The sequence below is a fragment of the Leuciscus leuciscus genome (assembly GCF_965113295.1).
Source record: "Leuciscus leuciscus genome assembly, chromosome: 10".
Taxonomy (NCBI): domain Eukaryota; kingdom Metazoa; phylum Chordata; class Actinopteri; order Cypriniformes; family Leuciscidae; genus Leuciscus; species Leuciscus leuciscus.
Genome location: NC_138734.1, coordinates 36,355,451 through 36,375,215, shown reverse-complemented (window position 1 = coordinate 36,375,215; position 19,765 = coordinate 36,355,451). Strand labels below are relative to the sequence as shown.

The 19,765-nt window shown below is 36.5% G+C and overlaps 1 protein-coding gene across 4 annotated transcripts; it reads right to left on the bottom strand.

The window, feature by feature from the left end:
• Nucleotides 1–91: 91 nt before the first annotated feature.
• tango6 (transport and golgi organization 6 homolog) lies at nt 92–19,628 on the bottom strand. 4 transcript variants are annotated; one of them, XM_082182479.1, is made up of 19 exons: nt 19,488–19,628; nt 19,004–19,134; nt 18,485–18,940; nt 17,185–17,301; nt 16,932–17,094; nt 15,871–15,980; nt 15,511–15,673; nt 15,264–15,331; nt 15,066–15,178; nt 14,760–14,936; nt 13,468–13,594; nt 13,071–13,265; nt 12,556–12,690; nt 11,160–11,654; nt 9,402–9,459; nt 8,270–8,428; nt 4,772–4,923; nt 3,276–3,389; nt 92–867 (listed from the first exon to the last, which is right to left on the bottom strand). In XM_082182479.1, exons 1-19 carry the CDS (start codon nt 19,537–19,539, stop codon nt 691–693), a joined length of 3,162 nt encoding a protein of 1,053 aa, XP_082038605.1. In that variant the 5' UTR covers nt 19,540–19,628; the 3' UTR covers nt 92–690. The 4 variants fall into 4 exon arrangements, with proteins under 4 accessions (XP_082038605.1, XP_082038602.1, XP_082038603.1 ...); XM_082182476.1 differs by having other exon boundaries at nt 18,485–19,134; XM_082182477.1 differs by having other exon boundaries at nt 15,871–15,977; nt 18,485–19,134.
• Nucleotides 19,629–19,765: the final 137 nt, after the last annotated feature.

The following is a 19,765-nucleotide window of genomic DNA, read 5'->3' as shown; positions in this document are numbered from 1 at the left end:
CATGCTTACATTTATATTACCTCTAAAACAGTCCTAGCAAAGGGGAAAATAAACTGTTAACGACAGCATAATATAAACACATTAGACCAGCTTCGGAAAAATAAGCACTCTTTATTTTATTTTAGAGACACCTCATGACCAAGATATCATTTTATGAGTTAGCATAAATGCTAACATTTGTATTTATATGGTATTTAACCAGTTCTGCTTCAGGGCAATTCCAAGAGGTCAGGATGCTATACAGACGGTTAACATGAATGGATAGTTTTAGTATTGTGCAGTGGGAGGAATTTTAAGAGAATGACTAATTGCCCTGTCGTATCTTACAATGATGTCATGACCTAGCCGTCTTTATATGTACAACAAACATTCGATAAAAAGCAAACAGGCATTTTATCACCAGTGCAGAATAGAGAGGAAACCAGCTACACCAGGGCTCTTTACAAAGATATATCTTTTGCTTTTGTTCCCCTCTAACCTCAGTGTAACCGATAACAAAAGGCACAATGCTAGTTTATCTATGGCAAGACAGGTTTTTTGGTTTGAGAATGGAAATGTGGGTGTAAAACTGATTATGGAGAAGAAAAAAAAAGCTGAAAATGTATAAATTATTCAATTACTACATATATTAACGGATGGTAGAAATCTAAGGGGTCTACAAAAAATGTGTATGTAATTTCTGGAGCGCTTTCAAGGAAGTACCACAATCTTTTTCTCAAGTTTTTGCTGAGGGAAGATGAACCTCCTCATGACATCATCCAGCTCCTCCAGTGCGAGCTGAGCATGGAGTACAGCCACATCATCTGGGTCCGACCGCACCACCCCTTTCAGAGCCCGATACAGCTCAGATAAAACATCCCCAAGAACCTGAAAAAGCAGAAGAAGAGTCGGAAAGCACTTAGTAAGCGGATGTACTGTTTTACTGTACAACTGAAAGCAAGAAAAAGAACAAACAAGGAAGAGAAAATAATGAAAAATTATTTCATATACATATACTGTATATGTCTCTTGAGGCAAATGGTCTCTTGACCTTCTCCTTCACAGCAGGAGAGCGCTTTTGTGAGCAGTCAGCTGTTTTAGCCTCACACTAAGAGGACACCAGGCGTTGTGACTTATGGTTTACCTGGAAGAGCCGTCTCATTACTCGCTGCAACAGCTGTACCGAGTAACAACAGTTTCTCATACCAGAAGGACCTCTATCAAGCTCCATCCTGGGAAACTCAACAGACCGCGATGACAGACATGACTTTGCACCCGGGTCCAAGGTGCAGGCCAGGGACAGCAACATCTGAGTCTAGTAAAACCTGTCCTATAAAGTGCATGTACAAATATTTCAATGGCCAGGGTACTAACTAGGGTGGACATTGGTGCTGTAAATCAGGGGGTCAAAAGTATAAAAGGTCATTTGCAGCAGCGTGGCCAGTTTGGTCTGCTCTGAGGTCATGGGATCAGTTCATGTGTTTATAGAGGGATCTTAAGATGTGTTTTATGCGGACAAACACTCCCAAAATTCCAAGTGTTGCAAAGTGAAGGAGTGAAAGGACAAAGCAGAAGATTTAGCATCCTGACATTTTGTATCAAACTCTCTACAAAATTAAATGTATCATCTTATACAAGAATACTTCTCTAAAGAATCTTATTATTACAAAAAACAGTAAAAAAATGAAAAATATTAAACTACTTTAAATTAACTATTTTGAAGAAAAATTAAGATTTGTTTTTAAAAATTAAAAAAAAAATTTTATTTAACTGTTATTTGAGTACATTCATTTATTTATTTATCTTCTGTGGAACATGCTATAATCACACTGGAAAAACCTGGCAAATAAGATGAAGACATTTTCAAGGTTTAAAGATTATTTTATAGAAATACATTTGATAAAGGAAATAAGTGGTCTCAAAGTATCTCGCTTTCATGGAATGTGTGGCAGTCTTGTGATTCAAGAGTTAACTGGAATAAAATTACCACACTGCATTATGGGAGAACAGATCTGTAGTCTGAGAGGTTGGAATGTCAATCGGCTGCCAGTCTGCTGACAACATCAAAATGTACAAATTTCAGTAAAATTGGTTCATATGATCTCACAACAGGATAAACATCTGTTGAAGATGGCTGCTAATAGTCCAGTGGATCAGAGACTCAATGTTCTCACATCTATGTAAGCTGATACACACCTCTGATTGGTTAATGTAGTTACAGCTATAACTCAGAACTTGTGATACATAAAACTTTGTAGAAGGTTTCTCAAAAAACTCCTAACCCTAGATGATAAACTTTATTAACTCAGCCTGCACTGTTCATGTTATGGACATCAATGATTTTTAGTTTAAACTCATGGTCACGTTACCAGGTAAAAAAAAAAAAAAAAAAAAGTACCATAGTACTTTACAACAATGTCTTGGCAACCTACTACAACACTCTATCATAGCAGGGACACATTTTGCATGAGCAAGGACCATATGGTTTAGATCTATTAATTTTATTCATCAGGCACCAAATGTAGGAGCTATGGTCGGAAATTAAAGGCATTGCTGGGAAAGTGATCAGGGCCGTGGGAACAAGAGAGTCTGCTGAGAGTGATGATTAGACAGAGCACTGGTTGTCTTATACTGCAGGTGACCTCTAAATAAGAGAGTAGAAAATTACAGCTGCAGCTCATCAGTCCAGATGCTGGAAGAATTCCTCCCACTAAACACGTGCATTGATCAAGACACCAGATCGAAAGACCTAACAATCTACTCAATATCCTCACACACAACAAAACACAGTGATGGGACTTCACACCTTTGAAGAAATATTTCTGGTTAAAAACATGCTGTAAATGGATAGCATCTGTGGCATGCTGTTGAATACCACACTTTCTTTCTTTTTAAACAGATCAACTGATCAATGAAAATGACGGTAAAGGCCATACAAAGATTTATATATTTCAAATAAATGCGTTGTTACATTTTTGGAGAGGTGTATGCGTGCTACACACAGCCTACGACATAGCTATGGCGTGAGTTTGATGCAGAAGTATAAATTGGGCTTAAGAAATGTTACTTGAGCACCAAATCAACATATAAGAATGATTTCTGTAATGAGTAATGATGCTGAAAATTCAGCTGTGCATCACAGGAATAAATTACATAAAATTTAATTATAAGAAATATAAAATTAATTATTTTAAAATACTGAATAATTAATACATTTGAAGTCCTTTATTAAAGCTTTTCATATTCCTTTAATACCAGCCAAGTTAAATTGATCACGTATATTTAAAAAGACTCACCTGAGTGGTTTTATCACTGAGGCCCCTAAGGACCAGAGCAATGACATGGACCGCGGCCCTCCGAACCTCTGCTTCTCTGTCCGTCTTTATCAGGGCGGTGAGACACGCGCTCAGCTGCAGGAACCACACAAACAGAGGTCAAATACAAAGGACGTACGCAGGCCGCAGAGATCTGCAATGCTGCACTAGTTGATCTTTATGTCAATGTAGCGGGTCGATTGATGTCTAAACACATGCACACGGGTTTGCAGAAGGCTGATGGTCAAGATGGTCTAGAACAGCCTGTTGCAGGGGCTCTTTCATGAATAAGCAGCCCAGTTAGTCACACTGACAGAGATGCTTATTCATGAAGATCTGTAGACCACTGCCGCAGCTCAGACACTCACGGTAGATTTTCTCAACGACCGTATGCACAAGCGCTGAAAAATAAACAAACTGCTTTCCAACTGCAAGGCGTCACACATTTCACACATTGGCACAAAGTATCAAAGAACTCTAGATTTGTATTTCCTGAAGGAAACATCAATGCTTGCAAGTACAATGCTAAAGTCTCAGGTAAGCTTAGTCTTTGATTCTACTTAAAATACTGGTGACATGACTGATTTCCTAGTTTGATGTGATTCTGATTCACAGGCTTTAAACTTGATTTGATTCAACCCTGATTCTATATTTCAGTTATGAATGTCCATTTCACTTACATATGAAAGAAAAGAACTAATCAATAAAATAACCAGCTCATTTGTATTGTGAATTGGGCTGAACAAATATGTTTGCATCAGCCACTGAAAATAGGCTTAGAGTAAAAGATTGATCTTGGGATTGTATGGATCAATATGGGGAGTGCTCCATTAAACGAAAAGCGATATTTTTTCCCCCAACCCTTAAGACACTTCTTGTTTTCTATTGGCTGTGTACGAGAATCAACATAACGCAAATTCAACACATTCTGTCCACTTTCAAACGCAGCTAATGTGGTTAAGTAAGTGACTAGAGCAAAAAAAAGGCTATTCACAATTCAGAATACAAATGAATAATACAATTTAAAAAAGCATTCCAATATGCAAATATTATTCTGGTTTGAATTGCTAACATCATAAAATGGAAAAAAAATATTTACAGATCTATTTTGAAAGCATTTAAATAAATTTGAGCATACACAATCAATTGCTAAATAAAGATTTGTGGTCAAGACATTGGCTGATTTTAATGAGCAAATCAATTGATGGAGTTCAGGTTCATTCATCTATCACCCATCTGCACCAGCAGAAACCCTGATCTCAGCACTAGTAGTAGTAGTAATCTTGTGTAGTGAGATGTGCATGTGTGTACACACATACACAGCTGTGCCGAGTAAAGAGAACGATGACATCAGACTAGAAGCAGCCTCGGGGATCTGCTTAAAAAGAACTAATTACAGACTAAACTGCGCAGATTCAGCTTTTCATCAGCTTGTCTAGTTGACTTTTAGAAGTTTTGGAATACTAGAGTGGTACTACCTCTTGTGCCAGTGGTCCGAGGGAAAAGTTGAGACGTTGGCAGAGTTCACCCAAATTGGAGAGGCTGCTGGCACGCACACTACTGTCCTTGTCTCGTGTGCCATTCAGGAACACACCAATCAGAGGGCGACCATAGTGTGGAGCAAGGTCACCTAAAAGATACAACTTTTTATTTATTTATACGTACAGATATTTAGCTGTATATAAAGACTAGGCATGTGCCGGTATTCGGTAATGCGATAAATCGCGGTAATGAATATGCAAAATATTGTTATCGCGGGCACTTCAAAATACCGTGAAAAATAATAATCCGAATTTTGATTTTTAGAACGCGCATTATAGCTTATTTTCCATCAACCGCTTAAACAAACACTGCGTATATGCTGCGCGAAACACGTGCACACTCTGATGTAAACAATCGCCACGTGTATAAGCATGCGGCCGGTGCGCACTTCTAGTCTAATGTAAACAGTCCTCACATTGAGAAGCAGCATGGTGGAAGGAGGAACGCCGCCGCCTACAGTCTATGGCCGCCGCCGATCTATCCGGATCCATCCCGCTTCTAAAAGCAGAGCTGCCAACTCGACGCATTCAGCGCGAGACTCCTCATACGCTCACGCCACACATCCGTTTTCTCACGCAGAGAAAAATCGCGGAGCAAAGAGGACACGAAGACCGTCAAACAAGACAGAGCAGGTTACTTTTGATATGAAACAGGAGAACAATTGTGTCACAGAACGTTACATTTAAACCATTTAATGACCAGCAGCATGTTAGATGACTAAAACATATAGATAAAGAGGAGTATTTTGCTGAATATGTGCACTGCACTTTTTTTTACATATTTTTTATATTTTTACTTGTGTCATTACATAATTGTTATTATAATGAAAACCACATTATATTTGATTTAATTAGTTATTTGTAACCTTTAATAATACCTATGGTTACATAGCATTATGTGAGATATTTTTTTTCATGAGAAAAAAATTACTTGTGGGCTATCTACTGTAGCCTTCCTAATATTTATCCAAAATTAGTCAATATTGAATCAAGATTTAAATCATATCCCAAGTATTGAATTGAAATCGTTACATTTGTGTTAAGCAATACAGACAGTAGCCTACCAGTCATTGTACCATGTAATCATTGTAACATGTTGTCACTAAACTTAATAAAATTCAGTTTAGTTACCAAATGTTTTGACAATCACAATTACACCTTGTGATGCAAGTTTTATTTATTTTTTACATCCCCCCCCCCCCAATCCATCTGTTTCTCATGTGCAATTAAAATATCGTGATAATACCGTATACCGTGATAAAAGCTCACTCAATTAATCGCAGCATGAAAATGTGATACCGGCACATGCCTAATAAAGACATACACTACTGTTCAAAAGTTTGGAATAATTATGATTTTTTTTTTTGGGGGGGGGGAATAAGTAACTTATGCTCACCAATGCTCCATTTATTTGATTAAAAATACAGAAAAAAACTGTAATATTTTGAAATATTTTTACAATTTAAAAGATCTATTTTCTATTTTAATATATTTCAAAGTGTAATTTATTCCTGTGATGGCAATTTTGTTTTGTTTTATATTTTGTGTCTGTCAGATGATCCTTCTGAAATCATTAGAATATGCCGTTTTGTTGCTCAAATATTATTGGTACTCAATTACTTATAATCTTTATTCTTTATTATTAAAGTTATAATATTGAACTATTTATGTTCTTTATTATCAATGTTGAAAATAGTTTTTGCTGCATAGTTTTTGTGGAAATCTTGATATGTTTTTTCAGGATTATTGAATAGAAAATTCTAAACAACAGCCTTTATTTGATATTTATCATAAATGTCTTTACTGTGACTTTTGGTCAATTTAAAGCATTCTTGCTTAATAAAAGGTTTGAATGGTAGTGTATCACTGATTCCACATAAATACTAAGCAGCACAACTGCTTTCAACTGATGATAATAAATGTTTCTCGGGCAACAAATCAGCATATTCAAATTATTTTTGAACGATCATGTGACACTGAAGTAATGGCAACTGTAAATTCAACTTTGCCATCACAGGAATACACTGCATTTCAAAACAGATTAAAACAGAAAACTTTTCTTTTAAATTGTAATATTTCACAATATTACTGTTTTACTGTATTTTTATCAAATAAATATAATTTGCTTGGTGAGCATAAGAGACTTCTATCAACAACATTAAAACTCTTAATTATTCCAAACTTTTGACCTGTAGTGTATACATACTTAAAAAAAATTTAATTAAACTCAGATTTGTCCTAATATCACATGTACAGTGCAAGGAATGAGAGCTCCAGCCTGAACACACACACACACACACACACACACACATACAAAGCTGAAGTCGCGACTCCTCTTCCAATCTCTCCATCTCAGTGTGAAAGTCTGAGAAAGTCCAAAGTCCATACCTATAGGATGAGCAAAGTCACTAAACTGGGATTTTTTTGGCTTCTTTTTGGGCTCTGACAAAAAAAAAAAAAAAAAAAAAAAAAAAATCCTCCTCACACTGACAGGTATTAGTGTAAGGGGAATTTACATTCTTTATGGGTAATATATAAGGATACAACTAGACAAAAGCTATTATAATGGCTGCCAGGTGGGTCCAGAGGGACTTGCTCCCCACAGCTGATTTTGCTGGCCCTGTCTGAAATATCATTCAAACTGTATAAAACCTTCCAGAATCCATGTGCCAGGACCTATTCAGGCATGAATGTCCACTTGTTCAGCTGACCAATCCTCCAAACGGATCAAAAGAGTTTTAATGTCTATTGTGGACTAGATATACAAGAAAAAAAATGGGTATCTGATGGGAGGGAAAAGGAATAGGGGCAAGAAAAAGTGTAACATACGCTTCTTTGATCCAGTGCTTCTTGTTAACTGTGGCCATCTGTCCCAGCACCTTATTAAGCGACATGTTTAATTGGAAACCAGTGGCACGCTTATGCATGAAAAGGATTTATTTAATTACGCATCGGATGTGTACATTACGAAACAGCGTGTTTTGGTTAGATATTTAGTTATTACAAAATCAAGGATTTAAGGATTGAAATAAGTGTCTCATTAGATAATACTCAAGGGCTGAAAATGTAAATTGAGCTCAAGTGTGTGATGTGAAGTGTGTGATGCCCCCTGCTGTGTGTGAAGGCACTATGAATGTGACAGAGAGCTGTGAGACTCATTGTGCGGTTTCAGCGGACTGTAGCAGCTGTTGGGCTTTTTCAGAGCTCGGTCTGTTAGCGTTAAGGAGCCGGGGCCAAGACGACATGCCTCAGACCCAGACTGAATGATCTCGAGACACAATGAATAACCGCACACTTGTGCTGGGGACACGGCACTGCCCAGATCTGACAAACAGATCCTGAAATGGAGCATGAAGTATTTTAAAGGAAGAAAAGAATACAGAAAGAAAGAAATATGAAAAAGAAAGAAATACTACAGTCAGTGACTGTGCTCACCCATGGCCCTGCAGGCTCTCATTAATACCTCGCCCACTTTGAGGCGTGTCTCTAGGGAGCGCTCTCTTTTGGGGGGACCGACAGTTGCCCCGGTCTGATACTCTCCCAGCAGTCTCTGCAGAATCTGCTCAGGAAAAGAATCAGCCAACACTGCCAACCCTGAAACAGAAAAAAACAGCTCTGAATAAAGGCTAAAACTCTGACAGACCCTTTTTAAGACAGGATGAATAGAAAGCACAACAGGCTGCCAGAGCATTACAATCTTAATTTAGCTGTTCCTCAATAGGCCAAAAAGGGATGGTTGAGATGGTTCTGACCATTCATGGACAAAAGGTGAAATAACATTGGCTGCAAATACATAGAGCTGGTTTAGTTCATCAAACCAAAAATATAGCATCCCAAATCTGTTTGTTGGCCCAGATTCAGCAGCCTTGTAGATTTCAAAGCTGTTCCTGAAATAACCTGACACACATATACAAAAAGTCCTCCACAACTGCCGATCAATATACCCCACCATTCAAAAGTTTGGGGCCAGGAATACAAAATATAGTAAAAACAGTAATATTGTGAAATATTCAAACAATTTAAAATAACTGTTTTTTCAAAGACAAATTTTAGAATCATTATTCCAGTCTTTAGTGCCACATGATTTGGTGTTCAAGAAACATTTATTATTATTATCAATGTTGAATACAGTTGTGCTGCATAATATTGACTACTTTAATGAGCTCAGGAATCAGATGCTTTATCTATTCATTATGGCAAAGCAAAAGCCTGGTCATTTAACAAATGGAAGGTTTAACCAAACATCTGTATGATGTAACGTGAGGGCTGAAACACATTGTAATGTGTTGAGGTAAAGCTGACAGTGAGTTTAGCTGGCAAAAGTAAATCAGGTCAATGTAATGTCTGTGCTTTATACTTACAACTAAGTCATTCAACCAGTCAAAACCAAGCTGTTCTATTATGTACCATCACAACTACAAATAAATCAAAATTTTACATTAATTTCTGAAAAACCCTCAATAGTAATTTTCTTTAAAATTAGGCAAAAGCAGGTGTGAATTTAATATTTTGTTGTATTTCGAAGGAGTTTAGGCTGGTTTCTTTCTTGAACTAATGAATTAATTACCTTGAATAGCAGACAGATACACAAAGGAGTCTTCATGTTCCAGGTTTTCCAGAAAGAGCTGAAACACATTGAAATAATTCACTGAAAGCTGAGAGCAAAGAATTAGAGCAGAGTTAATTAATTCCTTAGTCTAATTATCGCTGACAGTTTTTCCAGCTCTCAGCACGTTTACAGTAATGCAAATTAAAACATGTCTATAGCCTGCAGTTTTAAAAGATTTAAATGAGTATGAGTTCACATGAGGTGAAGTGGTATGACTTTCAGAGAGAATGAAAGAGAAAATGAATACAACAGATAAGACATTTATGTGTTAAGAACTCTGACAGACACTGATACAAATAAATATTTAAAACTGAATGAATCAAAAGAAAAAGATTCACATCTAGGCTATGTTAATGGGTTACTGGGTGGGTGTTATGTCACTGTTAGTGAGAGGCTCTGTGTCTGTGTTCATGTGTGAATTAGTTGTATTTATGAAGCGTTGGACACAGAAGAGACTCTTATAACAGAGAATATTAGATGAGACATTGCAGAAAGCCGCTCATCATAACTAGATCCCACGAGAGTCTTCAGACACCCTCAAGCAAGAGGTTTTACACACCAAACATCTCACCTCATTTATTAAACATGGTCTATTCTAGACCCTCACCCACCCTCAACACTAGCACACAGGAGAAAGAGAAACACTGGAAGTCATGGCCCATTTAAACAATGTCACCCAGGGAAGAAGAGTCTACGCAAATCCCAGGAGAGATGTGCACGTGACACCAAGCTTTTGGCATCAGAGAGAATAATGCATACTGGGAGAGTAAGTGTTTATCATATACTATAATGATCGCCTGCATCAAAGCGCAATGACAACAGCGTTTTGGGGGCCTGAAAATGCAAACTTGTGAAATCGGGTTTCAAAGGGCTAGTTTTTAAAAATGATACTGTTATCGTCTGCAAATTTGTGAAAACGGTGATGTCATGCACATGCATATTGTATGTTCAGTACAGGCATGTACCGTTTCTTTACAAAGTGACATCGCCAACTACTGACATGCATAATACAGCATTTTTAGTTGTTTTTGCGGATGCGTGTGAACAGGGATTGTTTTGACATTGCTGTCAAAAATGCGAAGGACATTTTTTTCCGTGTTTAGTACATAGATGTTGTGTAAGCGTAGCCTAAACCAGCCATTAAGAATATACAGTAATAGGTGAAATGGAAATAATATTAATAATAATTAATTATACAAAAAAGTTTCAATATTTAAAAAATGTTTAAATTATTTCACCTTTAGCAATAATAATAATAATAATAATGTCTAGAATTAATGGGAACATTTTAAAATTATAACATTTATAGTATTTATTTTTCCGATGCATTTGGCAGATATTTTTCCAATTATAAAAACTATATATTTATGTATTCCCTGGAAATATGATATATATATATATATATATATAATAATGTTCATCCATTGTCAATGATGTAGCGACGTATAAATCACTGCTCACATAGAATTTATTTAAAACCAAGCAGATTTCTGTTGATCAAAACTGCAAAATTTTCATGACCAACATGAACATGAGCAAAATCCCTGATTATGCAGATTCCAACTGATATTACTAGATTTTGCCTGCAAATTTTCAGTAAATGTGACCACTTTCATATCATACATAATGAGAAATGTATTTTTTTTAAATTCATGCCAGGCCAGTTTTATCTGCTTTAACTTACATATACAGACACATACACATCTATACACTCACTGTTAGTAGTTTCTCCTTGTTCTGCAATGCCTCCTCGTATCCATCTCTAACAGATCGGGTCAGTGAACGCAGTGCTACGGCTCGAGTGGGCACATCTGGGTCACAGGCTTCCAGCAGGCACTCAGAGAAAGCTTTACTGCGCAAGGCCTCAGAAATCCCAGGATTTGGTATTCCTCCAGCTGTCTGAAAGTCTTTAACTTTGGGTGTTACACTAGGGTCTGTTGTATGTTTGGGATGTGAGATTGATTGTGAAGGGACCTGGGGTCTGGCTGGGAGGGAGTTTGAACTGTGGCTTGCAGGTTGAGTAAGACTGTGGGCAGTGCTGTGCTGGCTGGCTGTTTTAGGGACAGTTGTAGGGCGATAAGCCCCATGTGTGGCAATAGTGGCCCTCAGATCGGACGCTAGCTCCTGGATAACTGGCTCTTGGTGCTGCTGGGAAATCTGTTCCAGGTGGGGCAGCAGTGCAGCCATTGATGAATAATCATCTGCAGTGAGCTGAAAGAAGATACACACAGGTACAATTTGGTAGGTAATAAATAATATGTACATGAACATAAAGATTTTAGGCTGTCAGTTGTTTAAAACTTTTAATCATACTAATTAGAAAATATGCTGATTAATCAATTACAATTAATTGCATATATCAATATTGCTAGGAACTTCCTCAATATAATTGGGCAATTACATATCTTTGAATATAACACAATATAATAAATTCTTTGAATATAATTCAAAGAAATTACATTAAAACATAACTTAAGATCTTTTTTTGTTTCATGTCATTTTATTATTTTGCCCTTTTTGCATCGTTTTATTTAATCACACCAAATTAACCCAATAACTGGGCATTAGTGCATATTTTTGTGTGTTGTGACTGGGCACAACTTCTAGTTAGCAATTTTTATTTTTTATAGTTTTAGTTTTCATGTTAATTTTTGTTTAATTCTCAGTCAATTTCCATTATGTGCTTTTGTCATTTTCTAAAGTTTATTTATTTATTTATGTACTTATAATTATAGTGCTTCAACTTCAACATATTTTAGATTATTACCAAGGCAAAATTTCTAATTTTCAGTTAGTTTAACTAATATTTATATTTTATTTTATTTCAATTAACAGAGATATTCTCACTAGTTTTAGTTAACGATAATAACCCTGGGTGCAACAAACTAATATTTAAAATGTAATCACATTTATACAAGGTCAAATGGCATTTTTAATAAGTATACAAAAATAGAAAATCTTTTATTAAAAAAGTGTAGCATGCATGCCACACTGCAGGTTTAATATGCAATATGTTAACTACCCATAAACACAGCAAACAGCTTATTACTATAGGAACTCTTACAATAGAGTGAGCAAAGACCAGCAGCAAAATGTAGAAACTATACACTACCTCAGCAGCTCCAGAGAGTAGAGTGGCCACAAGCCCTATTCCCATACTGAGAGTCTGACTCTCCACTGGGCTGTCAGTGCCACGCTCCAGACTAACACATGCTCTCTGCAGCATGGATGCTATGAACCCAACCACCTGTAAGCACAGAGAGAGAGAGAGAGAGAGAGAGAGAGAGAGAGAGAGAGAGAGAGAGAGAGAGATGTCTTGAGAGATCACACCTTATCACTACATAAAGTAGCACAACTGCAGATATAACACATCTGCCCTAAATAACAGTCAGAGTAAAGATATTCTTTGTTGCGAGTTAAATGGAACAGATCTGGCCAGGGGATGATGTGCTCTATTTTTAGAAGGCCCATGTTTTATCTTAATAAAACCTCAGTTGAATGAAAGCAGAAAAGACAAAATGATAAGAAAGCTTAAAAGAACTCAAATGTACCACTTCACTTAGGAGAAGAGAGAACTATTTAATACGTTTAAATAACGTTGACTGAATGATTTCTTCAATATCTCACCTGAGTGGGTTTGCAGAGCAGCTGTGTGTGTGGAAGACCCTCACACATGATGGCCAGCGCCTGCAGCAGAGCAAGTCTCTGTCCGTGTCCACCTGCACGCCCCAGCAGATGCTGCTCTAACTCCAGCAGCGTCATAGATGAGGTGTTCACTTCCTGCTCAACCTCGTCCTGCTCAGCAGCCACAGCTGTTAAATCCTGGAAGCAACACAAAACACAAAAAAGGGAAGTTTTTTAATCTTCTTAAAGTAAAAAATTCTACATTTTGAAGCATTCTTGAGTCCTCAAATCTTGCAATAAAACAATTATGGACATCCATGTTTCTTATGTGCTATAGTATAGACATTGTTGAGCTACATTGGAAACGGTCAGGCTGAAACAGACTGGCAGAGGTCAGCACCTGCAGCAGCAGTAGGAAAAACTCTCCAGGCAGATCACTGTCCTTCATCTCTTCCAATAACTGCACCAGACACTGCACTCTCCACTGCTCACCTGAGACCTTCTCATACAGAGCATCATCTTCATCACTGTCAAAACACAGAAAAAGAGCCAGTTAATCATTGTTATGCCTTGCAACATACACTACTATTCAAAAGTCTCTTATGTCCACCAAGGCTACATTTACAGGTGAAACTCGAAAAATGTGAATATCGTGCAAAAGTTCATGTATTTCAGTAATTCAACTTAAAAGGTGAAACTGATATATTATATAGACTCATTACATGCAAAGTGAGATATTTCAAGCCTTTATTTGTTATCATTTTGATGACTATGGCTTACAGCTTCTGAAAATTTTCAACATTTCTGAGATTTTGAATTCAGGGTTTGCATAAGCTGTAAACCATAATCATCAAAATTATAACAAATAAAGGCTTGAAATATCTCACTTTGCATGTATATAAGTCTATATAATATATTAGTTTCACCTTTTAAGTTGAATTACTGAAATAAATTAACTTTTGCACGATATTCACATTTTTGAACAATTTATATTATGTAATATTATTACAATTTAATATGACCGTTTTTTTTTAGTTTTTTTTACTGATCACTGTGATAGCAAAGCTGAATTTTCAGCATCATTACTCCAGTCTTCAGTGTCACATGATCCTTCATGATCCCAAACCTTCTTTATTTTTTTTGAGCGATGAAAACCACAAAGCAATGTATGGAAAACAAAATAAACTTTTGAACAGTTGTGAAACTTAATATTTTTGTGGAAACCATGATTTTTCTTTTTTTTCAGGATTCACTGATGAATAGAAAGTAAAAAAAAATTTAAAAAAATAAAAAGAATATTTAAAAAAGAAATCTTTTGTAACATTATAAATGTCTTTACTTTCATTTGAGATCAATTTCACTTGATATTATACTGATATAAATAATGCTTAATTTAATGAAAGCAAATAAGATACACACAAAATTACTGAAATCTATATTTTACAAAATATCAACTCTAAATTCATCACTAAACACTTAAAAACATGCATCATCTTTTTTAGGGCTTCAGTCTGTTTTAAAATTGACAAAAGGGTGATCTAGCTAATAGATTCTGCTATTTTCCCAATTAGACCATCGCCTGATAAACTCAAAATGGCAAAAAAATACTGGCTGGTAAACCAGACTGACTAAAATCTCACTACTTTCCACAAAACATTAAATAATTATTGTAGGGTTCTCATTTAACAATACCTGATAAGCTCTCTCACTGTAAGTCTGGCCCCTCCTTCACTGCCAGGCGAGAACTGAAAGCCGTGTCTGACTCCATCCACTTCTCCCAGCAGTCCACACAAGCGTTTCAGCAGCAGAAGAGATGCCGAGCGCTCTGAGTGAGACAGGCACCATATCAGGATCTCCTGACAGGATGTACTGTAGGGAACAACCACTTTTAGTCTTTTTCAAACATATGCTCTATTACAAATACTTGATATTCTAAAAGAAATCTGACCGTAAATGAGAGACTTCTTTAAAAAAAAAAAAAAAAAAAAAAAGACTGACCGTAAATGAGAGACATTCTGTTTGGTGAAGCAAAAGAGATTGAACAGTGTTGAGTAGACATCAGCTAGAGCTTTCAGCAGCACTTCTGATGGATTATTACCCACCACACAAATCTAAACAGAAGGAAATAACGTTCTTATGTACATTTCATATACTTGATGATATGGCGCATTAGACAATACAGAACGCTTGGCTTACTTTATATACATCTTCAATACAGCGAGTCAGCTCCCACTCCTCCACTGCATCCTGGGATAGGTCATCTCCTGCAAAAGCTTGTCAGTTATTTTTGTAATACTAAAAAGAGAATATACTTTGCATCTAAAAATGATTCCTGTGTGTTGGGACAAACATTAGCAAGCAACTTGATGCAGCCTTTTCACACAACCTAAATTATATCAGCCACTATAAAATGCTAAACTGCAGTCACCTAACAAATACTAACCGGTTCCCTGTGCACACCGATGAAGGGGGGAGAGAAGAGGAAAGAGAAGGAAGCGCTGTGCAAACTCAGGCCGATCTTGCACCATGATGAGCGCCGCCCTGGTGGCCACTCTCTGAAACTGCTGTGCAGTTAGCTTGTCTTTGAAATGCAGAAGCTCCAGAACCTAAATCCAGTGGTATTACATTCTATGATTAGAGTACATTTCAAAAATTATTTATAGCTTTTTAGGTAACAGATGGCAATGAACTCTTGCTTTTGTTATTTGACTACTAGCATATTTTGCAAACCAAATAAAACTCTAAATAACCATTATAGCAATAATCTCACTATTTTGACTGTAATGAGAGAACATTACTTCACCTGTGGACACACTTGACTGTAATAGCTCTCAGCAGAGAGGGACTGCTGAGGACAGGCGGCAAGAATCTTGGCCACAGCATCACATTTCCTCCAGTCAGAGTCGCCACCTGCTGGTCAGCAATGTGAAACAAGTAAACATGATTGAAAAGCACATGCTGAACATTTATAGCTATCATAAAAAAACAGAATGACTTTCCATGGAATGATAGACCTATTGGAAACGCATTGGGAATTTTGTTATGTACTGGATTTATTATGTATGGAATGAAAATACACATTTTTCCACCACAATTCAAAAAATTATGGCCTAACCCACTGACACTGTGCTGTTTATAGAATATGCAAAACATTTTAGGTCACCTAGCTATTCTAACCGAGAATGGTTAAATGGAAAACATATCAACATGTTTGTCTCCTTCACAGTCTGCAGCTTTTTGGGGTCAATATTGTATTATTCCATGCAACAGCACACGGTTCCAGGATGTTGTATTTTATTTATAAGTTTGCGGAAAACAAAACAACATAAGCACAAACACAGGTTTCAATGTATTTATAAATGCATTTGAATTCAAATACATGCATACTAAAAAAAAATTGTGCATAGCAATAAAAGCCAAATAGGTTATCAATTTTACATTTGCATATATTTTAAATGTTTTTAAAATGTATTATTTTAACCTGTTTACTAGTAAATATACTAGTTTAGGGCTGCATTACTGAAAAAGTTTTGAAATGGGTTTTGAGTTTAGTAACAAATATTGTATGGCTGGTATAATGCTCTTTTTTATAATATTAATAAATAATAGCAAATAAGGCATACGTTAAATGTCTGAATTTGAATAAATACTAATTGCAGACAATATTTACTCACAATTCGCTAAAAATATTTGAGAACACAAAATATGTTTTATCCACTGGCAAGGGATTCTGTACATTTTTGGAACTGACATTAGATAGATAGTCTTGTAAACTTGATTGTATTCCATGAAAAAGCTTTTTCAAATTCCAGTGTTTCTCTGAACCAATCATCTGTACTCTAAATGTGCTAAATTCAGCCTTACCTCCGGTGCCCTCTAAGATGGCCCTCACCACTGCCTGGACGCCTTGTGGTTGCATTAACCTGTCGGACAGCAACTGTCCACACAGGCGCCTCAGCCAAGGGGGAGCTTGGGATAGAGCCTTACCTCCCCCTCCAGGACATCCACCTCGGGAACCCGAAGATGCCTACAGCAATACACAGGACATGTATCTGTGGAGTCACACAAATACTAACACATCAGAAAAGTATTCAGAAAGATAGTGGGCAACACACACCTGTTTAGGACCCCCTTGCAGAACAAGCAGTTCTTTGATGACGATTGGCTGATACACTTTCCCAAGAAGACTGTGGAGTGCTTCTTTGCAGGTCTTGCGCTCCTCTACCGTTAGTCCCTGTTGTAGATGAGAATGACTGAATTAGTTTAACATTTAGCTTGGGCCAATATGAAACTTGAAAGAGTGATGAATCAGGATTCTCACACTTACTTAAGTTCATGTCATTCTTCATTATTGTATAGGGATTTTAAAAAATATAGTTTTATAAAGATTTGACTCTAAAGGACAAAACACTGAGAATAACTAGAACAGTGTTATTTTAGTATAGTTTATATATTGTTTAAGTATTACTAGTAACACTTTACAATAAGGTATCATTTGATAACATTAGTTTATGTATTAACTAACATGAACTAACAATGAATAAAACATTTGTTACAGTATTTATTAATGTTAGTTGATAAAAATACATCGTTCATTGTTTGTTCGTGTTAGTTCACAGTGCATTAACTAATGTTAAAAAAAATTATATTTTAATAATGTATTAGTAAATGTTGAAACTAACATTAATTTATTAATTTAACATTAAATTAGTTAATGTTATTAATTTAACATTAACTAACATTAACATTTATTTAATAAATGCTCTAGAATTATTGTTCGTTCTTAATTCATGTTAACTAAAGTAGGTAACTAATGTGTTAACTAATGAAACCTTATTGTAAAGTGTTACCTTATTATTTATTGATATTTTGAATGAGATTTAATTTTAATTAAATTTTATTACATGTTTTTGTCATCTTTATTAGTTTTTGTTATTTTATATTTCTATGTAGCTGTAATAATTTTAAAAAAATCTGTTTTAATTTTTGTACTTGTACTTTAGCCTAAACTTCTTTTTTTTTCAGTTAGTGGTCAAGGCAACATTTTTTTTCCATTTAATATTTATATTTTCAGTTTTATTTAACAATAACTCTCTCTCTCTCTCTCTCTCTCTCTATATATATATATATATATATATATATATATATATATATATATATATATATATATATATAGAGAGAGAGAGAGAGAGAGAGAGAGAGAGAGAGAGAGAGAGAGAGAGAGAGAGAGAGAGAGAGAGACATTTCTATGTAGTTTTATTAATATTTCATGACTTTTCTATGCCTGGAGCAATATTAAATTTCCTTCCTAATTCCAGGTTATCCATGGCTTTGGGAACCCCCGATCTAAAAAGAGACCACTAGTAAAATGTATTCAAATAGGATTAAATATTCCTTTGATATTAGTGTATGTTTACCTTATTACTCTTTGTACCGTCTCCTTCAGGCCGCTGGGGTCGATAAGCTAACTGACACAGAGCTGCCATGATGTCACCCAGGTGGCGTGTAAACACAGGAGTCGCTAGCGATGACAGGGCAGACACCTCTAGGAGCACATTAGCGGTGATAAGTAGACGGCGTTCCCCAGTAGGGGCCACATCGTGTCGGACTGCTCCCTCCACTGCTGCCCCAAAGGCTGACCTCAGCCCCAGTGCCACTCCTACACCAGGGGCTAAATATGGGCAGAGACCCAGTGTGACCACAAACTGCAGCACAGCGCCCAGTGTCTTTTGTTGGGCCACACTGAGAACATCTGGGGGAAGTGGTGGAGCTGCTTCAGGGGTCGCAGGATTTGGTGCAGCAGGAATCTGGTGAAAGGCTTCCACGAGGCGGTTGAGGTGTCGTGCCAGGCAGAGCAGTAAGAGAAGACATTCCTGAACAAAGCCCCAGGTTAGGTCATTAGCATCACTGCAAAACCATGTGCTGTCTCTCCTGACCTCCTCCAGAAGTCGTCGGGCTTCCTCCAGCTCTTCGCCTGCAGACATGCTCTCCCGAAGCTCTGACAGGTTCCTCTGGAGAGCCAGGACAAGTGCTGTTTGTGTGCTTTGTCCATCGCTCCACTGAGCCTCTGGAAAAGAGTGTGCGTCCATCATCGCATGCCATCACTATTTAACAGATTTGCTAAACATAAACAACACACAAACCTGCATGACTTTCTTTGTTCTGTAAAGCACACAATGAGATGTTTGGCTATTCACTTTTATTGTATCGAAAAAATATACACTGAACGTGTAAGCCGAGGCTGTCAGTACCCAACATATTTAGTGTTTTACGAAATAAATAGATAAAGTCATGCGGTTTTGGAACAACATGAGGGTGAGTAAAAGATGACAGGTTTTATGGGGGGTAGAAAAATAATAATACTACCAAAGCATGTTATGAAACAACACTATTTAAACCCGGAGATATATTTTTTCTTACCTCGAATAGGTTTCGTTAATATATTGAGAGACTTTATTAGTGCTGTGACCATTTTACGCCACACTGCTGTGTTGTCTACTACAAAAACTTTGTCGCAAAGCTTTAACGTAACTGTGGTTGAAAGTTGAAACTGATGAGAAACTTTTCAAAATAAAAGTCCCACAAAATAAAAGCTAAACTCACACGAAACCCAAAAAGAAACGCAGAAATGAATAATGCAATGGCAATAATTCATGTGATAATTATCTGCATTTTACTATTTCATAAATCTCAATGGT

Coding starts and splice junctions, on each gene's coding strand:
- tango6 (XM_082182476.1), bottom strand. CDS start 19,539: ATGGTCACAGCACTAATAAAGTCTCTCAATATATTAACGAAACCTATT. Junction 11,655..12,555: donor TACTCTCTGGAGCTGCTGAG/GTAGTGTATAGT, acceptor ATCTTCTTTCAG/CTCACTGCAGATGATTATTC. Junction 3,390..4,771: donor TCGGACCACTGGCACAAGAG/GTAGTACCACTC, acceptor TGGTTCCTGCAG/CTGAGCGCGTGTCTCACCGC.